General features: G+C 45.4%; 1 protein-coding gene across 4 annotated transcripts in view; it reads left to right on the top strand.

The window, feature by feature from the left end:
• The window catches only part of FAT3 (FAT atypical cadherin 3), a 545,951-nt gene that overhangs the window by 421,416 nt on the left and 109,698 nt on the right, over positions 1 to 14,837 (top strand). For all 4 annotated transcript variants that reach the window (XM_063127164.1, XM_063127165.1, XM_063127168.1 and 1 more), the window contains exons 8-9: positions 6,162 to 6,437; positions 9,040 to 9,250. In XM_063127164.1, the coding sequence (XP_062983234.1) occupies positions 6,162 to 6,437; positions 9,040 to 9,250 (487 nt within the window). The remainder of the gene's footprint in view (positions 1 to 6,161; positions 6,438 to 9,039; positions 9,251 to 14,837) is intronic.

Raw genomic sequence — 14,837 nt, 5'->3', positions numbered from 1 at the left:
TGTGGCAGTGAATTTAGGGTGACCATATGAAAAGGAGGACAGGGCTCCTGTAACTTTAACAGTTGTATTGAAAAGGAAATGTATGCAGGTGTCATTTGTATATATGGAGAACCTGGTGAAATTTCCTCTTCATCACAACAGTTAAAGCTGCAGGTGCCCTGCCCTCTTTTAAATCTGGTCTCTAGTATAGCTCCTGCAGCTTTAACTGTTGTGATGAAGAGGGAATTTCACCAGGTTCTCCATATATACAAATGACACCTGCTGAAATTCCCTTTTCTATGCAACTCTTAAAGATACAGGAGCCCTGTCCTCCTTTTCATAGGGTCACCCTAAGTGAATTCCACAGTTTAACTACACGCCAGTTGAGGAGAGAAGATGCAATGAGGCCATTGTATTTGATAAAGCTAACAGGGACATGTTCTCCAAAAGCATTCCGCAAGACTTTTGATATTATGGAGCTTGGTTTGTGTGTGTCTCTTCCAAAACTACACTTCAAATGACACATTGCTCCCTAGCAACAACACAGATTTATTTGTTTTGGCAGCTGACAACAAAGAATGTTGCCTAATTTGGGCTTTAGAAAGAGAATAGATTTTTTTCTTCTTCCTCCCAGTGAGATGAAGTCAGTTTGAAGGAGGGATTGATGTTCATGGTGTATATACACTTCCCACTTTCACTTCAGGTTACACAATTTTTATATTATTATTATTATTATTATTATTATTATTATTATTATTATTATTATTGCTTTTACTGATTCAGGAATTTCCTGAATGTTGAACATATTTTAAGTATGACTGCTTTCTTATTATTGCTACTACTCGTAGTTAGGGTGACCATACGGAAAGGAGGACAGGGCTCCTGTATCTTCAACGGTTGCATAGAAAAGGGGATTTCATCAGGTGTAATTCATATGCATGCAGCACCTGGTGAAATTCCCTCTTCATCACAACATTTAAAGCTGCAGGAGCCCAGCCCTCTTTTGTATCTGGTCACTCTCGCTATACTAGAGTGACCAGATAAAAAAAGCTATATACTCTAGCTTTACTAGAGGGACCAGATATAAAAGAGGGCAGGGCTCCTGCAGCTTTAACTGTTGTGATGAAGAGGAAATTTCACCAGGTGCTGCATGCATACAAATGACACCTGCTGAAATTCCCTTTTCTATACAACTGTTAAAGATACAGGAGCCCTGTCCTCCTTTTTATATGGTCACCCTAACTACTACTATTACTACTTCACAAAACATCCCAACAGACTGAATCCTTGTAAGCAGTGCAACTTTGCCATTTGTAGATGGCTACAGAAAGGAAGAAATGGGAAAATCATGCAGGCACAGAGCACTGAATCCGAGCTTGGCCTCCCACTGCACCCACAGAGCCCCCGTGTGAGCAAGGCTTGCCCATTTACTTCAATGGAAAGCCCGTCCTATACATGCCACCCTTTCAACAGGGGGAGTTGTGCTCAACCTTGAAGTGAACAGAGGAGCCCTGGAAGGTAAAGAAGCTCCAGATATGCGTCAAAGCTACTGCGCTTGCCATGAACTATTGGATTGGCTGAGCCAGGGCAGTGTACTGGTTAGGCTGTCGGATACAGGCCACAAGAAGAAGGTCAGTTGTCCAGTGGTAAAACACATGTGCCCTCTCTACACTTAAGGGCCTTCTGGGAGGGAGGGGATGTGATCCCGGACTTACCTGCTTCCGGAATCATCCCTGGGTGTCTAAACTGAAGCGCAACATCCCAGAAGGGATGTCGCTCCTGCCATTTTTTTAAAAAAAGGAGCCAGAGCGCGCTTGCGCTCCAGCGAAAAGTAAGTTAAAAAAAACTTACCCCACTCCCCCCTACCCCCGATGTTCCTGACTCCCCCCAGCTCAGTTCCTTCCTTCTGCTGACCCCCACTACTTGTGGGTAGGAGGGAAGAAGCCAGAACTGGCGCCCACACTGCCCGCGGTCCTCGAAATCGTCCCAGGACAGTTGGTAAACCTGGGATAACCAAGGTCTCGGTTATCTCGGGAAAATGGAGGGATCGTCCTTGCCTGCTCCCGGGATCCCCTGTGCATCTTTTGGATGCACAGGGACGATTCCGGGGAAAATCCAAGCTGTAGAAAGGGCCGTGGTTTGCATACTATATATAGGTTCCCCTGACATAGGCCTTTGCTAGACCTTCCTGGGAATCCGTGCAGGAGGAGGGACAAGCCCATGGTAGAAGTAGCGCGGGCCGTCACTCCAATCCAGGCGTCAGACACAACGGGCTGCAGGAAAGCCCTGTTGCTACCACCATTTTTAAAATTCTTAAAGGGATGGGTATGCAGGAGCGCACCAACAATGAAAGATAAGGTTGTTTTTTTTAAAAAATCATTTCCCCATTCCCCCCTGCCCCTGCTCTCCCCGCCCCCCGATTTCCCTCCCCCTGGCTCCGATCTCCCCCCTGATCTCCCGCTGGCTCTGATCTCCCCCCGATCTCCCCACCCCCTAATCTCCCCCTCCCCAATCTCCCCCCCTGCCCCAAAGGGCCCAGCGCTCCTGTGGAGTGCTGCGCCCCATCTGCCACTTTCCCCGGCTACTCGCGAGTAATTGCGGTAGCCGGGGAAAGCGGCGGAACAGTCTACACGCTCGTGGTCTCGGGCTCGGCCCGAGGCTGTGGGAAATACCTGGCTACAACTGGAACCCGTTACCGCGGGGCAAGGGAGGGTTGACCCCTGCCTGAGCCTGGGATCCCATGTGCGTCATCTGGATGCACAGGGGCAAGCTCGGGGTTCACCCCGGGCTAACCCGTGGTCTAGCCAAGGCCATAGTTTGGTAGCAGAGCTGGCAAAGACCTCTGCCTGAAGATGTTGGACAATTGCAGCCACACAGCATAGATCACACTAGGCTAGATGGACCCATGCGCTGACTCAGCGACCCTATTCAGACGACAGCCTAAGCCAAAGTGGTTAAGCATTTTGAGCTAAACATAATAGCTTAGCATGTCTTACGATGCATTCCTAACCACGGTAGTTACGTAAACCACCATTTAAACACACCCACTAACCATTTGCTGCCAAAGGGTTAGTGGCCTAACCATGGCTTAGCGTGTTGTCTGAACAGGCCCAGTATAAGTCAGCAGCATATGACGTGACCAAGGAGACTTGTATTCAAATCTCTGCTCGGCTATTAAGGTGGCATTTAGCAAGTCACTCTCTCTCCGCCTAATCTACTTCACAGGGTTGTTGTGATGATGCAGTGTGACCCACATCATGTCTGCTGCCCTGATACCTTCCTCAGAAAAGGGGTGGATATAGATGTGACAAAGTAATAATTTGTGTTCATATTCTCACAGACACAATATCTCTGATGCATCACAGCCACAAAAAACATAGCAATCCTGCACATTTCCGCTCAGAAGTAAATCCTTTTGAGTTCAGTGGGGCCTACTACCATGCAAGTGGGCATATGATTGCAGCTGCAATGTCTATTTTTGCATAGTTATTGTAATAAATAATATCATTTATCGCACAATAATGAAGGGACATTCCTTTAGTTCTAAGAAAAAACAGAAATGGTATTTTGATTTTGTTTCTTACCCCATCCTTTCTCAATAAAATAGAAATTTGTTTATTATGGCATAGCAAGCAAAAACCCTAACAGTGTACTCAATTTGACTGAATTTACAGTTCAGTATTTTTCTTGGTAAGGCCTGTAGAGTACCCCACTGTGCATTAACTAAACTCAAGCCATAATAAGCAAAGGATATTTGTCATCATTAGCAGTATGGATTTTACAGGATATATATCCCCTGGCTCTACCCTTTCCTCCATTTCCTCCTTTCCTCCATCTTCAACAAATCTGGGTACCATTTTTTTCTCCCTCCTTTTCTCTCCTTTTTTTCTCTCCGGTCCCTCAAGGCTCGCAAAGCGACTCCTCCCTAAGGTTACCAAGCTTTCTAAGTAACATATAATAGTCTTAACTTAGAGAGAATTTTATTACAACTGCCTTCTAGACTGTTCCCAGGATGGGTCATTACCAGCATTTTTTATTTTTATTTTTGGAATTGTTTATGCATTTTCTGGTAAAGTATTCAACAAGCATCTCACTACCATCGTGGAAAGCTAATGTTTCACGTCTCTCTGAGGGCAACCTCTTTTCATAAAATACAGTCATAACAGCGCATAAGTAAATCTTTTCCTCCATTAAAACACAAAGTGTGGGTGTAAGTGACTGAGCTTGAACAATAGTCCAATAAACACTTTCGAATACACATCCCCTCCCACCCCCTGTGCGCACGTTAAAACCCGGAGAGCGGAGGAAACTAATGGATTTCAATGGATTTACTTAAAATAGGACTGAACCATAGAATCATAGAATCATAGAATAGCAGAGTTGGAAGGGGCCTACAAGGCCATCGAGTCCAACCCCCTATTCAATGCAGGAATCCACCCTAAAGCATCCCTGACAGATGGTTGTCCAGCTGCCTCTTGAATGCCTCCAGTGTGGGAGAGCCCACAACCTCCCTAGGTAACTCATTTCATTGTCGCACTGCTCTAACAGTCAGGAAGTTTTTCCTGATGTCCAGCTGGAATCTGGCTTCCTTTAACTTGAGCCCGTTATTCCGTGTCCTGCACTCTGGGAGGATCGAGAAGAGATCCTGGCCCTCCTCTGTGTGACAACCTTTCAAGTAATTGAAGAGTGCTCTCATGTCTCCCCTCAGTCTTCTCTTCTCCAGGCTAAACATGCCCAGTTCTTTCAGTCTCTCTTCATAGGGCTTTGTTTCCAGACCCCTGATCATCCTGGTTGCAATAGCGTGGCCATGAGGAAGAGAGGGAAGCACTTCCTCTCTCCTCCTCCCATCCCAGCTATCCCGGCAGCGACAGGCACAAGCCAGTCTTTATGTAAGTGTCAGACAATTGCGCAATATGACCCGGCCTTGTACCTGTTGTTGCCGCTGCCACTGCAATAGCAGGGAGGGAAGAGGAGAGGAGAGGTGAGATTGTATACAGCCCCAAACGTGGTCAATACATACTTTTCTTACTCAGCTGTATGTCACTTCAGTGGGTTTTGGTGGTGCGGGCCTCCGATTGGGGCTTGAAGCTCGGTGACCAATCGCCGGCTCAGCCCCCCCAGGTGCCAATTTTCATCTGCCCACGCGTGCTCCACTTGGCACGCAGCCTGTCAGCCAAGCACTCGGCTGCCCACTGTGTAGCTCAGCTGTGTCACTGCCATAGCGGTCACCTCTCCTCTCCTCTTCCCTCCCTGCTATTGCAGTGGGAGCGGCAACAACAGGTACAAGGCCAGGTCATATTGCGCAATTGTCTGACACTTACGTAAAGACTGGCTTGGGCCTGTCGCTGCCAGGATAGCTGGGATGGGAGGAGGAGAGAGGAAGTGCTTCCCTCTCTTCCTCATGGCCACGCTATTGCGGCAGTGGCAAGGACACACCATTAGGGTGACCATATGGAAAGGAGGACAGGGCTCCTGTATCTTTAACAGCTGTATTGAAAGGGGAATTTCAGCAGCTGTTCTTTGTATGCATGCAGCACCTGGTGAAATTCCCTCTTCTTCGCAATACGTAAAGCTGCCCTCTTGACCAGATAGAAAAGAGGGCAGGGCTCCTGCAGCTTTAACAGTTGTGATGAAGAAGGAATTCCGCCAGGTGCTGCATGCATTCAAATGACACCTGCTGAAATTCCCCTTATAATACAGCTGTTAAAGATACAGGAGCCCTGTCCTCCTTTCCATATGGTCACCCTACACACCATGGTTGTTTTACATAAGCGGCTACTTTAGACACTTACATAAAACAACTTGGGCCTGTCCCCAGTGCTGCTGCAGTAGCAGGGATAGGAGGTGGAATGCAGAACAATACCCCCTTCTTCTCCTATCCCCAGTGTAGCCAATTGACCGTCGGCCATTTTGCGCATGTGTTTCCTTCTCCCTGAAGGCCCCCCACCAAGGAAACATTTCCACAGAACAACCGGGGCTGGGAAACTGCGAGCGAGAATGTTGGGTGGCTTGACCGGCACACCCACCTGGGTCGGGCGAGTCGCGAGAGCCCAAGGAATGGGAGTCAGATAGGGCGTGGGGAGGGTGGGATTGTACATCCCTAGGGTTTGGTGTATAAAGTTCTTGTCAGCACCCTTTGTCTTCCTCTCTCTCTCTCTCTCTCTCTCTCTCTTTAACCACAGGTTCTAATCAAAGTCTTGGACAACAACGATAACGGTCCAGAATTCTCCCACCCGAGTTACGATGTCACCATTTCTGAGGACATCCTCCCTGACACCGAAATCCTGCAAGTAGAAGCCATAGACAGAGATGAGAAACACAAGCTCAGCTACATCATTCACAGCAGCATTGACTCGATTAGCATGAGGAAGTTCAGGATGGATCCCAACACGGGAGTGCTGTACACTGCCGAGCGCTTAGACCACGAAGCTCAAGATAAGCACATCCTAAATGTAATGGTAAGGACAGAAAAAAAATTAAGGAAGCAGTAATTAATTTTCTTCCCTGCACTGCAGTGCATTTATTCATTCATTCATTCATTCATTGCTGAGGCTTTGTGAGGCTATGAAAGAGGGCTGTTTTTTGTTGGCTTTTTTATCTTACAAAATGGTTTTGCTATCTTGAGGGCAGACTCGGAAGAAACATGATAATCTCCAGATGCCTGGACCTTTTATCAGGGATGACTTCCTTAAAGAGTTTCTCCGGAGAAGTTTTAACACTTCTTTCAGAAGCCATTAACAAGGCGATTATCGCTTTTCTTACCGTGCCCGGCTCTTGAAAGCAAAATGGTCTGATTATCGCACAATTCTGTAGGATTCTCTCAAGGTAGGAGATATTCGTTTGTGTGCCTAAATTACAGAGCAGAAATTGTGCTGTTGGGAAGTGGATGCTGAATGGTACAAAGCAGTTTTGTTTGTTTTTTAATTTTAAAAAATTAAGAACTTCCCAACTCACCTTGAATTTCATCTAGGATGCTAATCCTAGGATCGCCTGAGAAATTATCAGAAGTAGGGATGAATTAAAGCAATGTACATTTGTGCTTTATTTTACTTTAGTGTAATGCCAGATCAGGACCTGGGAGGTTTTTTACTCTCTCCCCCTCGTTGTAAATCTGATCTGGATGGGGGCAGGGGATGCAATTTATAGTTCCAAATAGTGACCCGTTTGCTTGAATGGATCATTATTAGTCTCTATAATTGCTGATGTGTGGACCAGGACTTCAGTGCAGAGGAAGGGCGTGTTTAGCCTAGATAAGAGAAGATTGAGGGGTGACGTGATAGCACTCTTCAAATACTTGAAAGGTTGTCACACAAGAGGAGGGCCAGGATCTCTTCTCGATCCTCCCAGAGTGCAGGACATGGAATAATGGGCTCAAGTTACAGGAAGCCAGATTCCAGCTGGACATCAGGAAAAACTTCCTGACTGTTAGAGCAGTATGACAATGGAACCAGTTACCTAGGGAGGTCGTGGGCTCTCTCACACTAGAGGCCTTCAAGAGGCAGCTGGACAACCATCTGTCAGGGATGCTTTAAGGCAGATTCCTGCATTGAGCGGGGAGGCTGGACTCAATGGCCTTATAGGCCCCTTCCAACTCTGCTATTCTATGATTCTATGAAGGATTAAAACAATGACAACAACACACTAAACAGCAAGAACTCTAGATGTTATTGCACAATAACATCAGCTTCATTCTTGGCTCTGTAATAGAGTCAGTTTGCATATGCGCTGGAGCACATCAGTAACCTTTAAGACAAGAGAGGTGTGAACTAAAAACTGGAGCAAACAACATGTGTGCAGTGTTTGAAAAAGGTCACTGAGGTCATCCGAGGGCCTGCTCCTGGTGGTTCCACATAGATCCATCCTCCGATTGGAATCCACCAGGGGAAGAGCCTTCAGCGTGGTGGCCCCCCTCCTGTGGAATTCCCTGCCTCTGGAGGTCAGGCAGCCGCCAACCTTGTACTCCTTTCGGCGCCTCCTGAAAACATCTTTATTCCAAGAAGCCTTTCTTTAACATGCAGCCTTGGATTTCTGTTTTTGCTTCTTTTGAATTCTGTTTTAACTGTTTTATTCTGTTTTTATTTTCATTTTACCTTGTACACCGCTCCGAATTTTTTCAATGGGGAGTGGTATATAAATATTATAAATAAATAAATAAATAAATAAATAACAATGTCCAGAAATCAAATGCAGAAGAACGATGGCTTTCTAACACATTGGTGCTACTCCAAAAACAAGATCCAAATAAACAGCAGGACAGAAAAGAGTCAATCCGTAAGTCAATCAATCAGTCAACCTCAACTAAATCAGAACTCCAAAATCAAAGGTGGAATTCTGATCGGAATAATTTTGTAAGCCTATCTTATCAAGGATTCCTTTAGCTTACTTAATTTTCCATTGGTATCTTGTCCAAGAAGGCATTTGCTTGGGCATTTGCTTCCCAAATTTCAGATTACGCTAATTTTATGTATTTTATGTTTGTTGTTGTATCCCACCTCGATCCAAATGGAGAGGCGGGTAAGAAATATTATTATTATTATTATTATTATTATTATTATTATTATTATTATTATGGTAGCGCTCTATTTTCCTTCATGCACCAGTATTTATTTATTTATTTACATTATTTATATACTGCTCAATTATCTAAAACAGATTCCAGAGCGGTGAACATAGGTATAAACAGTAAAAGAAAGAAGATTTTAAAAGCAAATTTAAATTGTTCTATTTAAAAACAAAAGAACCAGAAAAAAAAACAGTGGCTAGTCAGTTGAGGAAGGCTTCTCGAAACAGTTGTTTTCAGGAGGCGCCGGAAGCAACCTAGTGTTGGTGCCTGCCTGACCTCCAGGGGCAGGGAGTTCCACAGAGAAGAGGCCACCACATTGAAAGCTCGTCTCCTGGTGGACCCCAGTCAGGCCATAAGTTCATGTGGAATCACCAGGAGCATGCCCTTGAATGACCTCAGTGATCAGGCAGGTTGGTAAAAGAGAAGGTGCTCTCTCCGGTATCCTGGCCCCAAGTTGTTTAGGGCTTTGTACAGTAATGATTTCTCCTTCCTTCCAGGTTCGTGACCAAGAGTTCCCCTATCGACGGAACTTGGTCCGGGTCGTTGTGAATGTGGAAGACTCTAACGATCACAGTCCCTACTTCACCAGCCCTCTGTATGAAGCCTCTGTGTTTGAATCGGCTGCCATTGGATCTGCAGTTTTGCAGGTCACTGCCTTGGATAAAGACAAAGGAGAAAACGCAGAGCTGATCTACACAATAGAAGCAGGTTAGCAAGCAGAGACTAAAAAGCCGACGGACTAGTTCACACTATGACGTTGCATGCATTAAATTACTTGATGTCATGTCGTTTTCTGCTGAAGTTAGTATACAACTGGATTCCCCAACAATTTCCATTGATTCAGTGGAAATCAATGGAATTTAAGATGCAATTCTATGCATGTTTAGACAGAAAAAAATGTTCTGCAATTCTCAGCATGTTCCATCCATGCTGGGAGTTGTAGGTCTTTTTTCTGATCATGCAAAACAAAAAAACCAAAACCTCATAGTTCAAGATGAACTGAAATTAAGAACATAAGCAGTGCCTTGCTGAATCAGACCAAGGGTCCATCTAGTCCAGCACTCTGTTCACACAGTGGCCAACCAGCCGTCGGCCAGGGATGAACAAGCAGGACATGGTGCAACAGCACCCTCCCACCCATGTTCCCCAGCAACTGGTGCACACAGGCTTATTGCCTCAAATACTGGAGATAGCACACAACCATCAAGCTAGTAGCAATTTATAGCCTTCGCCTCCAGGAACTTATCCAACCCCCTTTTAAAACCATCTGAATTGGTGGCCATCACTACTGGAGAGATTCTCAAAGTTCAAGATAAATCGAACATAAGTTAGGAAAAAATGAGAAACCGAGAGAAACCGAAATTGACGGATTCATCCATGCCTGGGGCTAATTCAAGCTACAGTAGGACTAATGTAGTGTTGTATTGGTTTCAGTTCTGTCACCTGCTGCTATAGTTCATCCATGTGCTGCCTCCTCCTGGAATTGCAGGGTTAGATTTGGTTCTTCGTTAATACTGGATTTGTCCATCCCAATTCGTACATAAGGATGCGCACGCTCACTCGGGTCTGGTCTCGGCGATTGCTTGATGAGCCACTGATGTGACCTGCCCCAGCCGGTGGAGCCACGCGACCTTCTCCTGGCCTCATCAAGGTCTTGACAAGGCCACGGTGGCTGCCTGTAGGGATAGTGCAAGCTTCTATCTCGGTCCGCGAAGGCTGTGGTCCCCCACATTCAGCACTCATGGACTGAGTCAGACGTGCTTGGCCCCTGCATGGACCCACATCCAAGTGCTCGCGAGCCCCCCCCCCTTGGGTCTGGCCTTATTTCATTTATTTATTTATTTATTTATTTATTTATTTATTTATTTATTGCATTTATATACTGCCCCATAGCAGAAGCTCTCTGGGCGGTTTACAGAAGTTAGAAACAGTGAACATTAAAAACAAGTATACAAAATTTTAAACCATCAAGAACATAAAAACAACAATATCCTTTTAAACTACTGTACTGGCGTCAAGTAAGGGCAAACAAACTCAGCATATGTTGTCAACTGCCTGGGAAAAGAGAAAAGTCTTGACTTTTCTAGCTCATAACGGCTGGAAACTTGCCTGTAAAAAAAGCAAGCAAGCAGAGAATCTCTGGGAGCTGAGATTCTGCATCCAGTGCCACTTCTTGTAGCCCTGCTGATAGATTCAGCCATGTTTTATGGCCGCAGGGAGAATCCTGTAGTCTTGGATGGTGAAACTGTCCACTCCCTTTGGGATCCCTCTTCCCGCCTGTTCTTCACAGAGCAATGATGTTCAGAAGCACCCATGGTGTTCTTCTGGATGGATCCTGGCTTTTCTTCCTGCCCTTCCTTTCCCCCTGCTATGTAAATTGTGGCCACCATTAAGGCAGAGGGGGCAAGTGCCGACTTTCTGCAGCCTCCGGAAAACATGTGTCTCTCCTTCTCCTGCACCGGTGGGGGCCTTAAAGGCCCTATTAATTGCCATTAGCACAATGGGGGAATGCAGACTTTCCAGAAAGTGCATCTTCCCCCCCCCGCCCCGTGATGATTGGGCCCTTAAAAGCCCTGTTAACACAAGGGTACACTTGTGTTAATAGGGCCTTTACGGCACTCATTGATGCATTTGTGGGTGGTTCCCAATGCTCTGGAAATTCCACATTCTTCCCATTGCAGGGGAACAGGTTGGAAGCCAGGGTGGGTGGGGGCTGAGCGCGCAACAGGGTCTCGCGCAGTTTGGTTTGCGGGGGGCGGCCAGCCGGCTGACAGTAGCCTAGTTGCCTGCAGCCCTACTGCAAGCCACCATTATTGGGCAAAATGGCATCTTGCAAATTTCTAGGAAGGTCCTCTTACGCAAAATGGCAACTGGGGCATTTCCTGAAAGGCCATTTTTAAACAAGATGGGGGTTCTGTAATTTTCATATATTTAATATTGCACAAAATAGTGCCCATAAAGGGCCATTTCGACAACATTAGCGGCATAAAGGGGCCCTCCCCCAACCTCTTGCTGAGGCCTCCAGGGGCTCTCACAGCCCAACAAGTGGGGAAAAGGGCAGCGGCCACCCCGCGAGCACCTGCCCAGTGCAGGCATGGATGAATCCGTCCATCCCTAATTCAAGTGCTAAGGATCCTTTCCCTGCCCACCACTTCACCATTGGAAATCAAGCTTTTCTCTAGTTTTGCCGCTATGACATAGATCTGCTGCCGAATGTCTATTTTTGGCCTGTTGTGAATCGGAAACAGGGATGCGATGGCATAAATTTAGCATAAGAAAAAAAAATGCTCCAATAATGAAGAAGGAGGGAGGGAAGGGACAATAGTAGCAAGTGGGACAGTGTGAAGCTGGTGTCCAGAGCAACTGCGCAAAAACTTGAAATGCTTCAGTGAGGATTTTATCGCTCCACGGCCGCCTCTGGTTTCTTTTTCATCTTCGTCTCCGCCTGCAATTTGAGGCTTCAAGCCTCTGTTTCGAATCAAGCTGCAAATTCCCAGCGTTTCATTAGCCACAGATGCTCCTGGATGCGGCATCATACCGCTTTCTGAGGCTGTCATTCTTCTGATCCATGAAAGAATGTGCAGTGAGGATGTTAATTTTAGCTGATGGGTTCAGCTTCTATACATGGCTCCTCACTTCCCAGGGAATTCAGCTAATGCAAGCACAGCACTGAATAATGGAGACAATAATCTCACACTTTAATAACGTCTGAATCTGTGGGGGAGGACTCGTCTTTCCTAATGCACTAATCGACCGAATGGCTCACGTATGTTCCATCCTAAAAATTTAGTAGAAGCACGCGGAGGCAACTGATTGGTCAGGTCATGTGTTATCTCTGTCACATCTTAACTCATCCCTTGTTAACGCGTAGACAGAACATGTTACCATGTAGACAGAATTGCTACAAGAGATATGTGAATACTGCTGAAAATGGTACCCCTCTCTTGAGATCTCCTTTGTAATGTCATGAAACTTACTCCATGTTCTGACAATGTCACCAAATAGCAGCCAGTAACATGGAGTGGAAAAATGCATAGCCTCAGCGAGATGATGGATGAATCTGTCCGTTTTGGATTCTCATTTTTCCAGTCTTTGGTTCACCCCAAAATTTGAGTTTTTTTTTTAAAAAAAAAAACATGCATGAAAATCCATGCACCTTCCTCTTGATACATACAATTTTGTACACGCCCCCCTGCCTAATATACTCATTTTTCTGCAAGCTATGTTCCTAGTAGAATGCAATTTGAATTCATTTTCATGAGTATGTGTATTATTGTGTGCACTTTCCCCTAATATGCACATTTCCATACATTTTAATAATTGGGAAACTGCATTGCAAAATTCGTAGGATTGCGAATTTAGAAGGATGACAGAGTTTGAGTTTACATCTTCAAAGCTGCGAAATTAGGTAATGCAGATTGAACAAATGTCTTCTCCATGGTAGATTGTCTACACCAGCCTTCCTCAACCTGGGGCGCTCCAGATGTGTTGGACTGCATCTCCCAGAATGCCCCAGCCAGCTGGCTGGGGCATTCTGGGAGATGCAGTCCAACACATCTGGAGCGCCCCAGGTTGAGGAAGGCTGGTCTACACGTTATGGGGGATGGAGAGCACGCTACCTGGGTCTGCTATGTCCAGCAGGAATTCAGTGTTTCCTGTAACAGTGCATGTCTTTGGCAAAAGAGCCCCTTGATCCAAACTCATTATGATATTCTGTGTGTAACCTCAAGCACACGCACACCTGTTGGAGCACATTTACATCTCTACCAAATAAAGATTCATCTTGATTTCTCCCCGTCCACTGAGATCAATAAACAAACCTTGCTACCATCAATTCCTTTTATCTATTTCATGAGCTTTTATTCCTTTTGTGTTTCTTTAAAAGAGAATGCTAGTCCTTTTACATTGCATTCACTCCTGCTGAGGCACTGAATGAGTATTCCTAAATTGCCCCAAATCCTCTTTATGTCAGACCGTAGATAGTTGTTCATACATTGAACAATTGGCTTGTTACCTTTTATCCTGATTTTGTTTCTACCTCCTGATCCTCAGCCCACCAACTTTGAAGTCCTGTTACTTTCAGTGGAATTCCCTTTGTTGTAAACCGGTGCAGAACCACAGTGCTATTTAGAAATAAGGTTCACTGAAGCTAGATCTACACTACTGCTTTATAGTGGTATTGAAGTGCACTGATAACTGTTGTGGGACAATCTGCATTCCAGATACCACTTTCATAGTGTTATTTCCTGCTTTTTATTCCATATCCATAACGATTTGACACAAGGGGTACATCTGGGCTTAGTTCAATGGGCTAAGTCCCACGCAAGTGTATTTAGGAGAAGGCAGCAATCATATTCACATTTACATGGGTGTAAGCCCCATTGAAATCAATGGGCCTTACTTCCTGCCGATAGTTTCCTAGATAAGCTGCAGTCAGTCACACGCATACTAGGTGGTAATCTCCTGTTTGAAGCTTGGTAATGCTATATGAATAAATTGCACGTCCACTTCCTTGGGAGATATAGGGGTTCCTAGCAGAATTATCACCATGCCCATAAAACTTCAGTTTCCTATGGTTCTTTGGGGAAAGTCCTGGGAGTTGAATTGGTTTAAAAAGTAATTTACACATTTCATTCTTCACACAGCGCATAGCTAAATTATGGAACTCACTACCACAAGATGTAGTGATGGCCACCAATTTGGATGGCTTTAAAAGGAGGTTGGATAAGTTCCTGGAGGAGAAGAATATCAATGACTACTAACCCTGATTGTTGTGTGTTATCTCCAGTATTCGAGGCAGTAAGCCTGTGTGCACCAGTTGCTGGGGAACATGGGTGGGAGGGTGCTGTTGCACCATGTCCTGCTTGTTCATCCCTGGCTGATGGCTGGCTGGCCACTGTGTGAACAGGGTGGTGGACTAGATGGACCCTTGGTCTGATCCAGCATGGCACTTCTCATGTTCTTATGTTCTTAATCCCATAGTTGTCTCAGTGTAGTAAGTTTAATTTTAAAAAATCGCTCATAGAACTTCTACATTGCATGTTGAAGTGTAAGGATTCACTTGGAGACATATTAAAGTCTTCCACCAATTGGCTGCCAATTTGAATGGCTCTAAAAGGGGATTGGACAAATTCATAGAGGAGAAGGCTATCAATGGCTACTAGTCCTAATGTAAATTTGCTGCCTCCAGTATCAGAGGCAATATGCCCGTGTACATCAGTTGTTGGAGAACATGAGTGGAAAGTGTGTTGCACTTGTGTCCTACTTGTGGATTCCCAGTCGATAGCTGGTTGAC

Source organism: Elgaria multicarinata, chromosome 5, assembly GCF_023053635.1.
Source record: "Elgaria multicarinata webbii isolate HBS135686 ecotype San Diego chromosome 5, rElgMul1.1.pri, whole genome shotgun sequence".
NCBI lineage: Eukaryota > Metazoa > Chordata > Lepidosauria > Squamata > Anguidae > Elgaria > Elgaria multicarinata.
The sequence above is the reverse complement of the archived record's forward strand: the minus strand, read 5'-3'. Positions and strand labels throughout refer to the sequence as shown.